The sequence below is a fragment of the Mycteria americana genome, chromosome 12 (genome assembly GCF_035582795.1).
Source record: "Mycteria americana isolate JAX WOST 10 ecotype Jacksonville Zoo and Gardens chromosome 12, USCA_MyAme_1.0, whole genome shotgun sequence".
Taxonomy (NCBI): domain Eukaryota; kingdom Metazoa; phylum Chordata; class Aves; order Ciconiiformes; family Ciconiidae; genus Mycteria; species Mycteria americana.
Genome location: NC_134376.1, coordinates 3,855,622 through 3,871,210, shown reverse-complemented (window position 1 = coordinate 3,871,210; position 15,589 = coordinate 3,855,622). Strand labels below are relative to the sequence as shown.

The following is a 15,589-nucleotide window of genomic DNA, read 5'->3' as shown; positions in this document are numbered from 1 at the left end:
GTCTGTTAGGGATTTCACTGGTGCTACAGCATCTTTGCTGGGGCAGAGGCTACGGGGCTGCCAAAACCTCAGCAGTGCCGTGCGCTTGTCCAGCCTCTCCAACTGCCAGTGGGTAGACGCACCGGGGGTTTCCAGGGGGGGCATTTAACCCCAGGGAAAGGAGCCCGGGCAGGAACTTATGCTTTTGTGAAACCTTTGGCCTCAAAAGGCAAGCCTGGGCTGAGTTTCTGGGGTGAGCCGGTGCAAGGCCATGTGCAGAAATGCTCTTGGCTCAGGCGTGGAGCGGCCTGGAGCAGGGCGATTTCCCTGCGGGGTGGTCGGGCATGCAAGCCCTCTCGCACCATCCCTGCCGCTCGCTGGAGCACCTGCCATGGCCAATAGCCGCTTTTTTCTGCCTGGTTTAGACTAAGCCCGGAGCCTCGAAGCTCCCCAGCAATTTTTTCTCGCACTGACTCTCAAGTATATAATCAAAACAATTTGGGGGTTGCTGGTCGGGTGCCAAGAGGCGGACACAACTGCCACTGCGTAAAGCCTTCGTGCCTGGGTTTTTGCGGAGGTTTGAAGCTCAAAGCCCTTGAGAAGTGCAGGAAAGGCTCTGGAGGAGCCGGGGAGGGCAGGGCTGGGCAGGGGTGCATTGGGAGGGCGGGTGGTGCTCCCGTCCCCATCTAACACGCTCGTAGGTGGGGGAGCCCAGCAAAGCAGCCCCTCTCGCTGCAACGCCGATCGGCAAACGTACCTGTTGCTACTTGTTCTTCACTCCCTTCTGTTTCTGCCGATATATTTCCTCTGTGAAAGGCCTGTGGTTGGGAGGATGGGAATTTGGGGAGAGAGGGGGCAGAGGGGCAAAAGAGAGGGGCAAAAGAAGGGGGGAAGAATTACAATCAAGACTACTGCGTGCTCTCCTTTGGGCACAGAAACTCTGCCCTTCACAGTTGGGCACGGCCTGACTATTCCTGTGCCACGGCAATCCTCGGCTTGGTCTCTCCGGACTGCGGAGCAGCTCCAAGCTGCTCCCACCCAGGACCATCCCTGCGCCGAGCGGGACGAGGCTCAGCACACGCTCGGACTCCCCTTGCATGCAGACCGGCCTCGGCTCTCTTTGCATCTCCTCCTCCCTTGCAAACACAAAAGACCTTTCACTGCTGAAGCACAACCGCTGCTTCTGGGAATAATTCTGGGCTGCTCTGTCCTGGGCTGCCGGGTTATTGTGGTGCAAAATATCAGAGAAGCCCATCCAAGGAACTACAAAATGCAAGCTCTTCTTGCAGGGTCTCTTCAGATGACACAGTAAGCCCTCTCACTGCCTTCCTCATTGTTCTCCTATAGACAGAATCAGGCACCCGAAAGAAAAAAAGAGCTCATTTTGATAAAAATAAACAAATGCATAAATGATCCTAGAACTCAGCAAATAGTTTCAGAGAGGAATCTGCCCGTTATCAAAACAATTGAAAAACAATCCTCTGTTTTCCTTCTTCCCTGCTGAATTAATTGGAAAAAACAGCTCTACTTCTGCAGTTCCCCGAAACCTCGGGAGTTAAAGCTGGTAGAAATAATTAGAAGCTCTCCAGTTTTGCAAAGTTACTCACCCCTCATACAGCATTGCGATTGTGTAGGAAATTGCCACTACAGCTGTCAGCAAAAGGCCAGCTGGGCTTGCATGCCTGTTTTGAAAGAGAAGGAAAAGATCAGGTAGGTACATGGGCTTATGCAAGACCTGGTTTAGAAAGTGAAATGAGACGCTAGGCTCCAGGAGAGCACTCTCGTGCTCATTAAACAGAAGCGAACAAAAGGGTTGGTTTTTTTTTTTTTACTTAATGTTAGCTGTCTTAGACAGATGTTACTTGGCAAAGACTCTTCCCCAGCCTACTTCGGCGACTTCTTTTAAGTCTGATCCCTGCACGTCTCTGCTAAGAGAGCTTCTGCTTTGATGCTAAGTCCTGAGATTATAAGGCCGTTTAATAGCTGAGCAGCTGCTTACGTAGGGCTGTGGCTCCCAGCCAGCGCGCTATAAGGGAAATGCCTGATGTGCGCAGAAAGATGGGCCACCCAGGGTGCAAGAGACACCTGGCAGATGGAGCAGCGTATGGTACCGTATACATCGAAATGACGGCTGAGCCATCGCAGGGCTGGGGATGGAAAGGGATGGAAAGGTCCGTGCCTGCCCCGTGAAGGGTGCTGAGGTGGGTGCTGCATCAGGGCTGGGTGCATGGGGTGCTGGGGGCTCGGTTCACATTTAAACCCATTTCAAGATGGTTTAGGAACACGTCACCTCCCACGGCCCAGCTGAATGGGGTTCTTCAGCAGGAGGTCACCAGGCACAGCACGGGGGACCAATGCCACCCACCAAACCGCACCGTCTGGTTACGGGCAGAGGTGCTCGAGGGCTGTGGATGCGACGGGAGCACTAAGGCCAAAGAATTGGGACCAAAATATCCCCATCACCTCCTGCTCTAAAGAGAGATGTCAACGTAGGCAGCAAACCTGCACCATCCACGTGGGGCCACCTCTTTGATGCCCGGCCCAAAAGCGTCTGTGGCAGACGCCAGCGAAGGCAGCGGGGGCTTTGCTAAGGCACCAGGATTTCAGCGGGCGAGTTACCGTCCCCAAACCAAGTGCTGAGACCATCCCGTGGTGTGCAAATTCCCCCGGGTGAGAGTGGCCACGCCAGCAGGCGTTCCCCGCTTGCTAACCCAGCACCCACAAGGTCCCGGCCCCATCTCCCCAGTGAGAAGCGTGGCTGCGTCTGGCTCACCACAGCCCTCCCAAAAAACCCCTTCTGCATCCTACACCTCCAGCTAATGGCTGCAAGTGTTGCCCTTAATTAGGACACTGCTGATTGCCTTTAATTGCTGGTCGCAGCTCAGCTCTGAGGGGGACAAGAGCTGGCTGTCAGCAAAAAAAAGTACTTAGCTGGTCCTTGGTGAGGATACACATCCTGCAAGCCTTGTGCAAGGGGATTAGTCCTGTCGGGAAAACATGCCTTCAGAGGAGAGACCAAACTACCCAAACCTCGTACTGGCCCTGCCGTCAGGTACTGCCCGGCCACATCAGTTCCTGGAGAGACGCACACAAATCTTCACCTTTTCACTGTTTCCATTTTGCAATAAGTTTTTCCCTCATTAGGAAGCATCAGGCAACTTCTTCCTCTCCCAACCCCCTACTATTACATGCTTAGTCATGTCTCCTCCTTGATTCCTATCAGAGAGAACAAATTTGCATGATTGTTTGTTGACAGCAAGACCTCTAATTGCATCATTTGGCTGCGGCTCCAGCTCTGATTTACACAGCCTGTTGCCAGGAGTTAAAACACTTCCCTACCAAAGATACACAAAGCTATCCCCAAACAGCTAATGCTCCATTTGTCTTTCGGGAGAAACCAGGCTGCTCGCCGCGGGCGACGAGAAGCATTGGGGTGAGTTGTTCCCCTCCTCTTACGAGCTCGACCTACTTCTTGGGCAAGGGCTCGTGTTGTAGCAGGGTGGACAAAAGAGTCAGCCAGGTAGGTTTCATGGTCTTTTTTTGGTAGGACTTTTTTTGGGTAGGAAGTCTGTCCGTCCTCAACCCTTGCTGCAGTTCCCCGTGGCTGTGGGTTCTCTGCAAAAGCAATAGTGTGGGCTCGCATCCTTCCTGCCGGCCTCGGGGGTCCCGGGTGTTGGACGTGGGGCACCCGCTTTGCCCTTTCCTCCTGAAGCTCCTGTTTTCGTGGTGATCGGCAGAGGTGCCTTCTCCAGAGCATTTGGCGGACACGTTTTTGGCTGCAGAGATGTCATTAGTGGAGCTGGGGATAGCTGCGACGTCCCGCAAGGGAGGAAACAGCGGCTCTCGCCCCACGCGATGCTTTTAAAGTTGGACTGGAGTCAGAAGGCAGGCTTCTGGTGCGCTGCCAGGCTCGCTTACGTTATGTGGTATGTGCCCTTACAGATGAAAAGGAATCAATCCTTTGGGCTCCGATGCCAGTATGTGGAGCGTGATACATCACCGAGGGAGGACAAATACGCTCTACGTTTTAGGTCTGTCCAAAACCAGACGGCAAACACATTCCTCCGGCATCCCTCCCACTGCCACGGAGCCGGGACGTTAGCTCTGGCCTCTGAGGGCAGACAGCTAACATCTTCTGAAAGCCCTGGGACCGCAGAAGAGACCAGGGACCCCCTAAAAACCTTAGCAGCCCAAGCTGAGATCCCAGGGAAGAGAAACGGTCAAAACCACTGCATGAAGGGTTGTGCAGGGCTTCCCCAGGGCAGGCGGGCGATGTCCTGGTGCCACTTTGCACAGCTCCAGCAATTTGTTAACAGCAATTGTCATGCCTCGCTGCCCTTTACGGTGGCAGCCTTTTAACCAGACGAAGGAGGCAATCACACTGTTGTCTTGAGCCGATGCGAGCTGCTTTTGCCCAGCACTGCGGTGGAACACCAAGCAACGTGCACCTGACGTGAGGATGCTCTCTCGCGGGGGTGAAGAAGGGATTTCTGCGACAGAAACAGCTCAGGAGGGTTCAGCTGGTTCTGCAAAGGTTCTAGGAAATAGTTCGATGCTGAACTTAAACAAATAAAAATCTTCTTATAATTCCTCCTGGTCAAATTCCTCATTTTGTGCTGTTGTGAGGGTGGTGGTGCCAGTCGCTCTCCAGCCGTGGTGTGGTACGGGGGGCTCATCCTGCCCTGGCTCTGCCCCGCTCCCCCTGCAATATCCACGCTGCCATCGCGCCGCTGCCAACCCCGCGTCCGGCTCTCCTGCCCGGCACTGCCACAGCCCCAGCAGCGAGCTCGCCCCAGCTCTTGTGCACCATTTCCCAGGGTTTAGACCCAATCCAGTGCCGTGGGTCTGCCAGGAAGGCAAATGGCCTCATGCGGCCAGCCCTGATGGCAGCGGCGGGGATTTCAAGTGCAGAAGGAAGAGCAGCAAGGCTCAGAGGAGACAGGAGAGAAACCATCAGCTTTACGTACTACCAGGGACCAAAAACCACTGCACGCGTGGCTGAAAAGGTGACCAGAAAGTGGCAAAGCCCTTCCTTTTTTCCACTGAAGTAGAAGAGAGGTGGAACTCAGGATATATGCAAAATATCTAGTGATAAAGGCCGGCAATGCTCCTCGGGTTCCCTGTATAATACAGCCAGGGTTTTTTCTCCTGGGCAAATAAATAAAATGTGATCTTAAATGAAAACCACATAAAACTTGTTACACAGAATAGAGTATATTGCTCATTTGCTGCTAAATTACAGCCTATTCATTTCCTCCTAAGCAGGCTATTAAGCCATGTTGTATCACATGAGGAGTGTTTCGGAAGTGTTATCACCGTGCAGTGGGGGAAGGGGTGTGTTGGCTTGTTTTGCTTTTTTCAGAGGTAATTACAGGGTCACACTGATCCCCAGTATCAGTGCCCTGCCCCTGCCGAGTGACACCCGGCATGAATTCGGCCTTGACTGTTGATTTTTCCACGTGCAGAGCCTGCCAAGGACTTCATTCAGCTGCAGAGCATTTGCTGATGCTTCCTCTCCCCAGCACTTGGCCGTTATTTATTTTTCTACAATTAATGCTACAAGTCTTTTATGACAGCAGCAGATTTTGCACGCACAAAAATAGTCAGGAAGCGAGAAGTCAGGGCATGTTGCAATTTCCCTGCCATTTTATCGCTGTCCGCCATCACCAAGTGTTTCTTTGTCCTCTGATACAGCCCAGCGCCGTATGCCCTGCCGAGCACAGACCCCACGCTTGCCCTACGACCGCTGGCGTTGGCGCGGGCACGTACTCACATGAGGGACCAGCCGAGGTAGACGGCTGTGCTGCCCCAGTACATGGGATTATCCAGGATGCTGAAGGGGAAGCTGGTCACTTTTGCCTCCATCAGGATGCCGAAGTAATCACCTGCAGAGCAAACAGAGGGTTGCTGGTTAGGCTTCATGAAGCTGGGAGTCGCGGGGGGCTTTGGCATGCTAATACCCTCCCTGTGCCGCAGGACATCCCTGCCAGGGATGCAGAGTGAAGGCGAACGAGGGGTTTCGCTGCTGACTTCCAGGCTGAGAAAAGAGCAACAAATAGGTTGGCTGTTTACTCTGTGTCTATCAGCTTTTCCGGGAACGGGTCTTGGCCCATGAGGAAGGGTTGTGCATTGCGACGAGGCTATGGCAGCCACGTCCCTCATCAGGAGGCAGCTCTCGAGGTCCCAGCTGGCTGATTCTGGCTTTCTCATTTGAAAACTGCCCATCCGATGCCACTTGACGAGGAAGCAAATGCATAGGATCAAATCCATCTAATGGGGAAATAAGCCCAGCGCACTGTAATGGTGTTCCGAGATGTGATAATCACGACTGCCACCACCAAATGCCCTCATTCAGTGTCACCCTTATCTCATAGTTCAGAGAATTTCTCAGAATTTCAGAAAATAGCACCTCTGCCTACAAAACACTCAATTATCGGCATGATGATGATGATGATAATAGGTGATTGTCATCTGTAATGAGGAAAGCTTTCAGAACTGTCAGCATCCAACCAGCTTCCTATCTATCTCAGAGTAATCCTTCCACCCTTCTGAAAGGAGCCTGGAAAAGAAATGACAAGCAAGGAAACGTTGTGCAGCTTGTGAGTGGCATTTTGGGGGGGAGAAAGGGCTGGGATGCCAAGCTCTGATTTCTGCTGGTCTTACTTGCGAGAGCATGAAGCCCAGCAAGGATTTTGCTCTACGTCCACTGCACAAGACGCAGCATCAATCACAAGGAGCGGTGCCGGTCCGTCAGCTCAGGGAGCTGCCGCAGCCCTGGGTCGCGTTCCCAGCTCTGCTGCCAGCCCATTTCCTGACCTGAGGCAAGTCTCCTCCGTCCGTCCCGGTGCTATTGTGCACCGATCATAATATCAATCTTTCTTATAGCGCGGAGGGCGGTGAGGATTAATGTATGGTGAGAAAGTGCTCGGAAATCCAGATAAAAGGCATTACAGGAGTGCAAACTATTCAAGGTTATTATTATTACCTGGATCGCGGTGTAATTTCTTTGACCTCACACGGTGCAGAAGCATTTATTTCTAAGGATAAACAGCGCCTGCCCAATTAGACAATGCTTTTGGGCTTTAACTACAGGCCACTAAGTGGGATAATTGCCTGGTATTCATACTATATGTTCTCACAGTTACTTGGCAATGCATCTCTGAGATTGTTCTGGTAGAAAGAACACATCACCCCCCGCCACAGCCCATTTCTGTGCTTTCTTATGTGTCAAAACGCTTCATTATCCCCTGCCCGCCCTCATCTTTGGGCTGAACACTTTGCTCCCCAAACGGCGCTGGCACCGGGGAGGTTCGTACAAAGCCCTGGGTCCATGGGGCTGGCAGGGGCTTATCTGAGCCCGGCAGCGGTGGGGCTGCAGGACCCTCCGGGCAGGCTCCCCGCAAGCAAGAGCACAGAGCAGCTGGGGGGAGCAGGCAGCTCCCCCAGGACGCAAGCTTCTCCGACGTAAACCCTGCCTCTAAACCCACACAGTTAAACGAACGCGACCGTCACAGAGGACCTGTGATATTTTTATATTCAGGCAGGTGCTAAGGGAAAGGACCGTGCATCAGTTTGCACGGCACCAGCCTGGGCATCTCCTGTGCCTCCATTAAGCCCCCAAATCAGGAATCAGCTCCTTGTCAGGCTGGGGGACTTTGGCATCTAATTTGGGTTATTTTTTGCTGGAGGTCAGTGTAACCGTCTGGCTGCACAGGGTAGACACTTTGGATCGTGGCAGCAAAAAGCCATTTGATGCACTCCGCAAGGTCCCCCACGGTCCCCAGAGCTCAACCTGGGCTGAAGCACCACCTCCACTTCTCTCCGGAGAGCCACCGGCTTCAGCATAGCCCAGTAACAGACTTTGGTCAAGTCAGATTTACTTGAAATCTTGGTCAGCACTGGAAGGAACCGCGCTCGGGTGCGAGACAGATGGGCTCAGACAGGCAAAGCCGCCTCTCGGTGCCCTCGGCCTCCGGGAAGCCAAGCCCTCGTTACTACGTTCGTCAGGAAATAGGGCAAACGGCGAGGCGGACGGCACTGAACTGATGCCCGAATCCCTGCGAGGGCACGGTGCAGAGACAGGGCAGCGGGAGGATTGCTCTGCAGGGGAGAGGGCTGCCGGGGCGAGGGGCCGCATCCAGCTGCTGCAAACGGAGGCTGGGGTCGGCGGTGCTGTGCGGGGGACGGGGTGGCACGGGAAAGCTTGTCGCAGAAGGGTGACTCACGCGGCTCCCGCTGCGCCGTTTAGCCCACACTTAAGAGACAAAGTGCTCCCCGACCGCTCCAAAGCTTAAATGTGCTGTTAAAGAGGAATCTAACGGGCAGCCCCAATGCGGCCTCTGTGCCCTGCCTGGTTCAGCCCTCACTGCTGTAGGAAAACCCAAAAGGGAAGGGTCAAATGCTGTTCCAGTAAGTTTTTGAAGTGCTTGGGTGTCAGGGGCTCTCTCAAACCTTCTCTTGAGCTCAGATACCGACTGTGAGAAGAAGCTGGATGCCCCCTTCTTGCCAAAGCAGTGCAGCCCTTTGCTCCCTGCAGTCAGAAGTGCTGTCACTGCTGGGGGACCCTGTCCTGCAGCGCCAGCACATCACTAAAACCCTGCATGCAGGAGGACGTTGGAAGCACCAGTCCCAAGTGAGTCCTGAGCAAGAGAACATCCCACGTGAGATCCTCGGAGACCTGCAGACCCCTTCTCTTCCCCACAGCTGGGTAAGAAACCACGCTGAACAGCGTTCTCCATTAAGAGTTTGTCGACTTGGACTCGTGGGGGTTTGCATGGAGCTGAGAAGCTGCTGTCGGTCCAAGGATGGATGCTCTGTGGGGCTCCAGCTGGGCCATGCCTTGGAGGCACAGAGGTCCCGAGCCAGCCCGGCTGCACCAGCACGTGGTTTTGGCATCTCCCCATCCCGACTCAGCTCTGCCCCGGCGCCCGTCATGCCCCGGCTAGCAGAGAGAGCTGGCCTCGCTCCCTGCTGCGTCATGCAAGGCTTGGAGCTGTGCAGCCTCAGCCCAGTGGCAGGGAGAGCCTCCGCCGGCCGAGAGGATGGAGCAGAAGTGCCCGATACGGGCGACTAACATCTGCCTCTTGCCTGCCCCGGGGGATACGGGGGCCACCGGCCATGCAGAGCAGAGGGGGACAGGGCCGCTCTCACCGCTTACGCTGAGCCTGACTCACTTGTTTGCTTTTCCCCAGCGGTTCAACCCCAGTGGATCCTCCTGGTCGGATGAATCAGGCTTTACGTAAACAACCCCAGACCTGGCTGAACTTCAGGAGCATTCAAGCAGCTCTTGCTGGTGGGTACTCCTGTGCCCGGCCTCTCTGGACATGTCTCCGCAGGCACAGCATCGCTCCCGGGGGCTGCGGGTGATTTTGGAGGACGCCGGTACCCGGTAGCTGGGGGACAGGGGTGTAACGTGGGGCCAGGAGCGGGGCTGCACAGATGAAGGGTGAGGGCACACATTCAGGAGTGCCGAGCTCTATTTCTGGCAGTAGGATCTTGGCCAACTCAACACATTTCTTTGCAACTCCACTTGAAACCAGGAAGGCTTATTACCTCCCTCTCTTCTTCCTGGCGACGCTGCAGGAGCTAATTGAATTTGGTTTGTAAAGCACTTGCAAAAGCACAGCCTAAATGCAGTGTCAAAGCTGGGGCTGTGATTATTTCAGCCAGCGGGAGCTGCCCCTTTCCTTAGATATTTATTGTTCCTGTCTCTATTTTATTTTTATGAATTCCACACATACTGGCATGTTTTTAAAGTCAACAACGCTAATAGAATTACTCTCTAAATGTGAAAGCAGGCACAGTGGAAAATGCCTTCTGCCATAAAGCGGCAGATAAAAGAATCTGTCAACAAATGTCAGGTTTATTGCAGAGGGAAGAACAAATGAGATCTTGCCTCGGCACGTGCGTCGAGCGTGTGGGGGCTCAGAGCAAGGCTGCCGGACAGCTTGCCCCCGCTGTGCCTGCTCGCAGGGTCTGCACTTGGGGTCCCTTTTCTGGAGGGCATTTGGGCTGTCAGATGATCAGCTGCTTTCCAAAATTTCAGGCTTGACACTGAAGGTGATGGGACTCACCGTATAAAACCACTGCACCATCTCCTCTGGGCGAGGTGACGGCACGGTTAGATCACACTTTGGTGATAAAGCCAAGACCAAATCCAACAGCCCCGAAGGCAAGGAGGAGGAAATTCTTACAGGACTCTGCTCTAGCAAAAGACCCCTCCAAGGATTAAATGCACTTTCTGGTTAAGCTGTTGAATTTTTAGTGCTTACCTAGGAATGTCCCAGTGAATCCCAGTGCTAAGAAGCTGGAGATGACAAACAAGATCCCTACGGCCAAGACGGCCAAGCCCGAGTAATAGGCCCAGTGGCAGTCCAAGCCCTCCAGCTTCGGCTGGCTCTTCATGGCTTCTGTGAAGCTGTTGGAGAGACAACAAGGGCTGTTAAAGCGGCGACTCATTACTAACATCACCCACCTCTCCCGGGGAGGAGACGCGGGCTTTGGGAGAGGGTGCTACTGAGGAGGACCCCTCACCGCGTCCCTTTTTCCACCTGGACCTACTCAACCTCCCAATGGCAGAAGCAAGGAGCCGAAGCCTTGTGAGCAGCCAGGGCTTGACCTGGGGCAGCTCTTTCTACTTGCAACCCTTGCTCACTCCTGGAAATACCAACCCCACTGAACTACAGGATCAAAAGCTTTGCCTTGCTCACCAAACCCCAGGTTTCATCATGACCGGGAGCTCTGGGAAAGACGCCCTTGCGAACGCTGGATGCTGCGACGCCTCGGCACAGGACTTGAAGGGTTGGAAACAATCGGCTGGGTTATCTCGTGCTCCCACCCCCGTTCCTCTCCATCAAAATATTTTGCAGCGTTCATGTGTTAGCCACGTGCCCAGGAGTGATTCATGGCTGAAGCCTGACAGTCAGGGGGAGGATTGGAACGGCGAAAGGAAAATACTAGAGACGCGCATTTTCAAGTGTGAACACAGCTCCTCAGCTCCAGGCTTGTTCAGGCATTTCAGGTCTGACCTTCCAAATACTCGTTTGTGAGTGGAATAATTGTGACCCCTCCCTTCAGCTCCCTGAACCTTGCTCGGAGCAGGGCTTGGCAGGCTCAGCATCTCACATAGCTCCGATACAAACGTAGGGCTACAACGGAGACAACACCGTGATTTAAAAAATGTCCATTAATAATAGTGAGAGGAGATAACAGACCCGCAGAGCCGTACACAGTGTTTCTCCACATGTTGCTGACACATGAGGTAGGAAACTTGGAGCCTTTTTTTAAGGAAAACCCTGGAGGCTGAAATTCAAGTGGAATAACAGCTCTCCCGTGCCTCTGGCCACCGCCGCCTGCCAGGGCTGGGCCAGGAGAGCTGCTCCTGCCCGCGCTCCCGGGCTCCTCGGCTGGAAAGTGCTTCCGTGCCGTTACCTGCAGGGCTTGGGACAGTTTTTTTATCCCGATGTCCAGCTTCCCCAAGCCCTGCAAATCCCTGGATTTTCTCTGTTGCCCAAATGAAAGCCGAGAGAGACAATCCTGCCTGCCCAGCTGACGGACAAGCGCCTGGAAAGGCACCTTTCGAAGGCTCAAAGACCAGACGGCAAGTTACATGCACCAAGCAAAGTCCAGGATTATATTTAAACCCCATGTTTTAGGGACCTGGATGATATTTTTTGTTTTCCTTGGAGCTCATTCCTACTAGGTTTTCTACTGCCGGGGAGTTTTTAGGCCCCCAGAACGAGCCGTTTAATCTTCGCTTTGGACTGGGGCAGGGAAAGGGAACACAGAATAAATGTAATGTGCTTGTGAGCGAGCAAGAACACAGCATCTTGGTGATTTACACTCTGCCCCCCACGCTGGAAATTACAGGGAAATTCCCTTTTCCAAGGAGCCGAGCGCAGGCAGAGGAACGCCAGCGTGGCCCCGGGCAATGTAACAGCAGACGTCCCCGGGGCTGGCCCTCCTCCAGCGCCCAGCACACCTCCCCGCGCTCACCGGGCTCACGTTGGTTTAGCTTAAAATCATTACTGATGGGAACGCACACATCTGGCTGCAACGTGAAGCGGCAGCAGCTGCACAACCCTTTGTATCATTTCCCTGGTATTTATTTTTAAATGACACAAAAGTCTCCCCTATGAGGAAGCCCAAATCCGCATCCCTGCTACCAAGCGCTGCCTGGGTTTGGGAGGAAAGCAACCCCCCTGCGCCCGTCCGCCTGAGCAATCCTGGCCTGGCCCGTGCTCTCAAAGCACAACGTGACATCCCCGGGGATGCTCTGGAGCTCTTTGCTCCCGCAGAGGAAGATGCTAACGCCTTTTCACAGCACTGGAGGTTTGACTCTGCAGCTGGCCAGGACCTCTCCACGGGGTACCAGCCCCGGGAAGGGATGTCCCAGCAATCAAAAAACGCTGCTGCTGATCGCTGGGGAGGCAGGTCTGGGAGATCCTGGATCCCAGCCCCCAGCAAAGAGACGGGTACCAGAGAGAGGTGCAGCTAGAGCACAGTGCTTGGAGGCTGCTCCTCGCTCCAGATGAACTGGATCCATGCTATCTTACATCCTTGAGGCTCCTCTATCCTCCGCTAGTGACCTGACTTGGCCTCAAGAGCAGGAGAAGAACAAAGGTGGCTTCAAGAGCGTTGAACCGGTTGACTGCAAATCAGCCTCTGAGGTTTTGCAACCAGCACGTGACGTGGTTTGTTTTGGCAAAGCTGTCTCCCCTGCTCCAAATGATCCCATCCTTCCTTTTCATGGTTGGATAGGCCTGCATTAGTTACCCTCATCAGCATGTCTTGCTCGGTCCCCTACTGTTTGGCTTACAGCTAGAGACGGAGGTGTTTGCACGGAGATAATGGACTGCCTTTCCCTCTAGTAATGTTTTATATCTTCCTAAACATACTCTCTATTTGCATTAAACATGATGCGCGCAGGAGTTTTCAGAATTGGTAAATAAACCTTTTAGGCATTTATGATGCTGGGCCTTGACAAGCAGCACGGAGTCATCAATTATTCTGGCATCCGTGACTGCTCCTGGGAGGCGGGGGAGCCTCACCACGCCGCGGTTCACCCTCCCTGGCAGGGGGAGGACAAGGTGTTGGCCATCTCCCTTGCTAGGGGAGCTAGTCATGCAGCCGATCTGTCATGAAACCAGTCCCTTTCACCATGTGCCTCTGAGTCATGTTCGTTACAGCATTTATTTCTGGCTGCACGACAAGGCAGCGGCCCAGCTCGGCACCCAAGAGGCCACCAATTAAAGCCACGCTTTGTCTCAGTACCTGGAAATGCTTTATGTGCCAAGCGGAGCAATTGCCATGGTGAGGAGCATCCCGCTTACCAGCGCAGGGGAGGAGGGGGGGGTGGGCTGCGACCTACTTTAATCACATACCCGGCTGCTATCACAACGACGTCTGCCATCGGGGGGGTGGGGGGGGGGCTGGAAGGTGCCCCCAGCTTTGGCAAATGGAAGTTGGGAAAATGGGGCTTCCCCCTGACATCTCCCCATGCTTGCCAGCGTGAAGCATGATACCAGAGGCACCCATTCTCCACCCCAGCAGGGAAAAACCCCAAATCCATCAGCTCTGCTCTGGCCAAATTGGCAGATTTGGCCAATTCCTGGCAGGGTGCAAGCAGCCGCTGCGGCTGTGGTTGGGCTGCTCAAGTGCCACGGCGTGGCGCAGGGTTTTGCATGGGGAAGCCAAGGCAGCGGGCGTTGTTCTGCCCACCCTTCCCAAATCAGAGACACGCTTGTTCAGACACTCAGCTGTTGCTGCAGGCGTACCACTGCTTTGTGGGAATCACAGAATGGTTTGGGTTGGAAGGGACCTTTAAAGGTCATCTGGTCCAAACCCCATGCAATGAGCAGGGACATCTTCGACCAGATCAGGTTGCTCAGAGCCCCGTCCAACCTGACCTTGAATGTTTCCAGGGATGGGGCATCTACCACCTCTCTGGGCAACCTGGGCCAGTGTTTCACCACCCTCATGGTAAAAAATTTCTTCCTTATAGCTAGTCTCAATCTACCCTCCTTTAGTTTATCACATAATAAAGCACATGAACTGGAAAAACACTCAAAATGGTACCGAAGCACGGGGTCGGAGATGTCACGCAGGTGGGCTCGCAGGAAGAAAGTGGGAGCGAGGGAATCAGGCTGCAGGTCCTCTCGCTGGGACGCAGAGGGGACACGGGGCCAGGTTTGCACGAACAGGCACCGATTTATTCAACCGGAGAACGGTGATTGCAACACCAGAAAACTTATAAACCCACGGCCCAAATACATCTCCAAAGGCCACATGGAGCACAAAGTAAATGGGGAAATACCGTACTAAGAGCTGAGCTTTTTAGGTCTCTGGGCCTCTCTTGGTGGCCCACAGCGAGCATATTTTGTAATCCCTTTCCCACAAAGGAGGGTAAAGACCTCACCCAGCAAACTGGGTCACTGCTGGGAGCACAGCCCAGCAGTGCTCCCTTTGCCTGATCCCAAAAATCAGCCTGGAAACTGGGGCTGGCAAATGCAATTGGGGCAGAATTGGGCCAGGGCCAGCAGGCAGCAAGGAAGCAGCGGTGCTGCAGGCGGCCGGGGTTTCGGAAGCAGCAGCCGCCGCTGCAAGGTGCCGTTCTCACCATGCGGGACGTCGATCCGTCCCCCACGCCTGAGGTTTTGTTCCTCTTGGCAAAAGGAGGCAACGGGGGTAAAACCATCCGGCGGTGCCCAGCAGCACACACTGCAACAAAAGATCTTGTTCATTTGAAAAAAACAACCTCAACAACACTAAAATCGTCCTGCCGATACCACCGGCAATTGTTAGCCCGGTCATCATCTTCACAGCTTCTTTTGCCAATAATTGACTTTGCTTTTCTGCCAGCGCCGGTGCGCATGTTATTTAGGTCAGCTGGGGACTGTGGCAGCTTCTCCCCTCGCCTCGCATCTCAGCTGCCCGGTTTCCTCATCTGGATGAGGGGACACGAGGTGTTGTTGGCTGCCTGGGGCTTTTCCTGGACAGCCATCAGAGATTGCTGGCAGCATCGCTCAGAGGGAACATTGGCTCCTTCAGGCCACGCTCGATTCCCATCATTGAACTTGGTCACTTCTGCACAAAAGGCCACGTGGTTTTCAGATCGATACCGTTTACACCATGCTCGTTCACGGTACGAGCGCACAAAATTAAATAGCACTGAGCGCAAAGGCGAGAGGCACTACCAGGCAATGACGAATAACCCCTTCCCTGTGCAAAATCCCATCCCAGGGTGGATTCATTTTCTTGGAAGCATCAGCTCCAAGCGAGAAGCCTGTCCATGCAGGAGGCCATGCCCAGCGGGTGGCATCAACGAAGGACTTCACGTCAGCCGGCAGCACGGTACCCACCAAGCACATTGCCAAAGGCACTGCCCTCGCTCAGGCTCTGCAGGGCTCGCTCTCACTGGAGGCATCACGGCCCCAGGCACCCCAAGAGCCTCCCATCTGCACCCCCCCCCCCCCAATTCAGGGTGTGCACATGGGTGCCGCCTTTACAGCTCAGGCAAACACCCCGAGACCCTTAAGGTGGGAAGCTCATAAGCTCCCTGCATACAAAACCACCTGCACACGCCTGCCCCGAGACGGGGAGTTTGCCAGGG

General features: G+C 54.2%; 1 protein-coding gene across 4 annotated transcripts in view; it reads right to left on the bottom strand.

Moving 5' to 3' along the window:
• PEMT (phosphatidylethanolamine N-methyltransferase) overlaps positions 1 to 15,589 on the bottom strand; it is a 44,216-nt gene that overhangs the window by 1,502 nt on the left and 27,125 nt on the right. For 3 of the 4 annotated variants that reach the window (XM_075514838.1, XM_075514835.1, XM_075514834.1), the window contains exons 4-7: positions 10,251 to 10,396; positions 5,753 to 5,864; positions 1,587 to 1,661; positions 737 to 797 (exon numbers count right to left, since the gene is read on the bottom strand). In XM_075514838.1, the coding sequence (XP_075370953.1) occupies positions 743 to 797; positions 1,587 to 1,661; positions 5,753 to 5,864; positions 10,251 to 10,396 (388 nt within the window). In that variant the 3' untranslated portion in view covers positions 737 to 742. Of the gene's footprint in view, positions 1 to 736; positions 798 to 1,586; positions 1,662 to 3,080; positions 3,196 to 5,752; positions 5,865 to 10,250; positions 10,397 to 15,589 lie in introns of those variants that run through there. The other variant, XR_012777581.1, reaches the window with a different exon arrangement.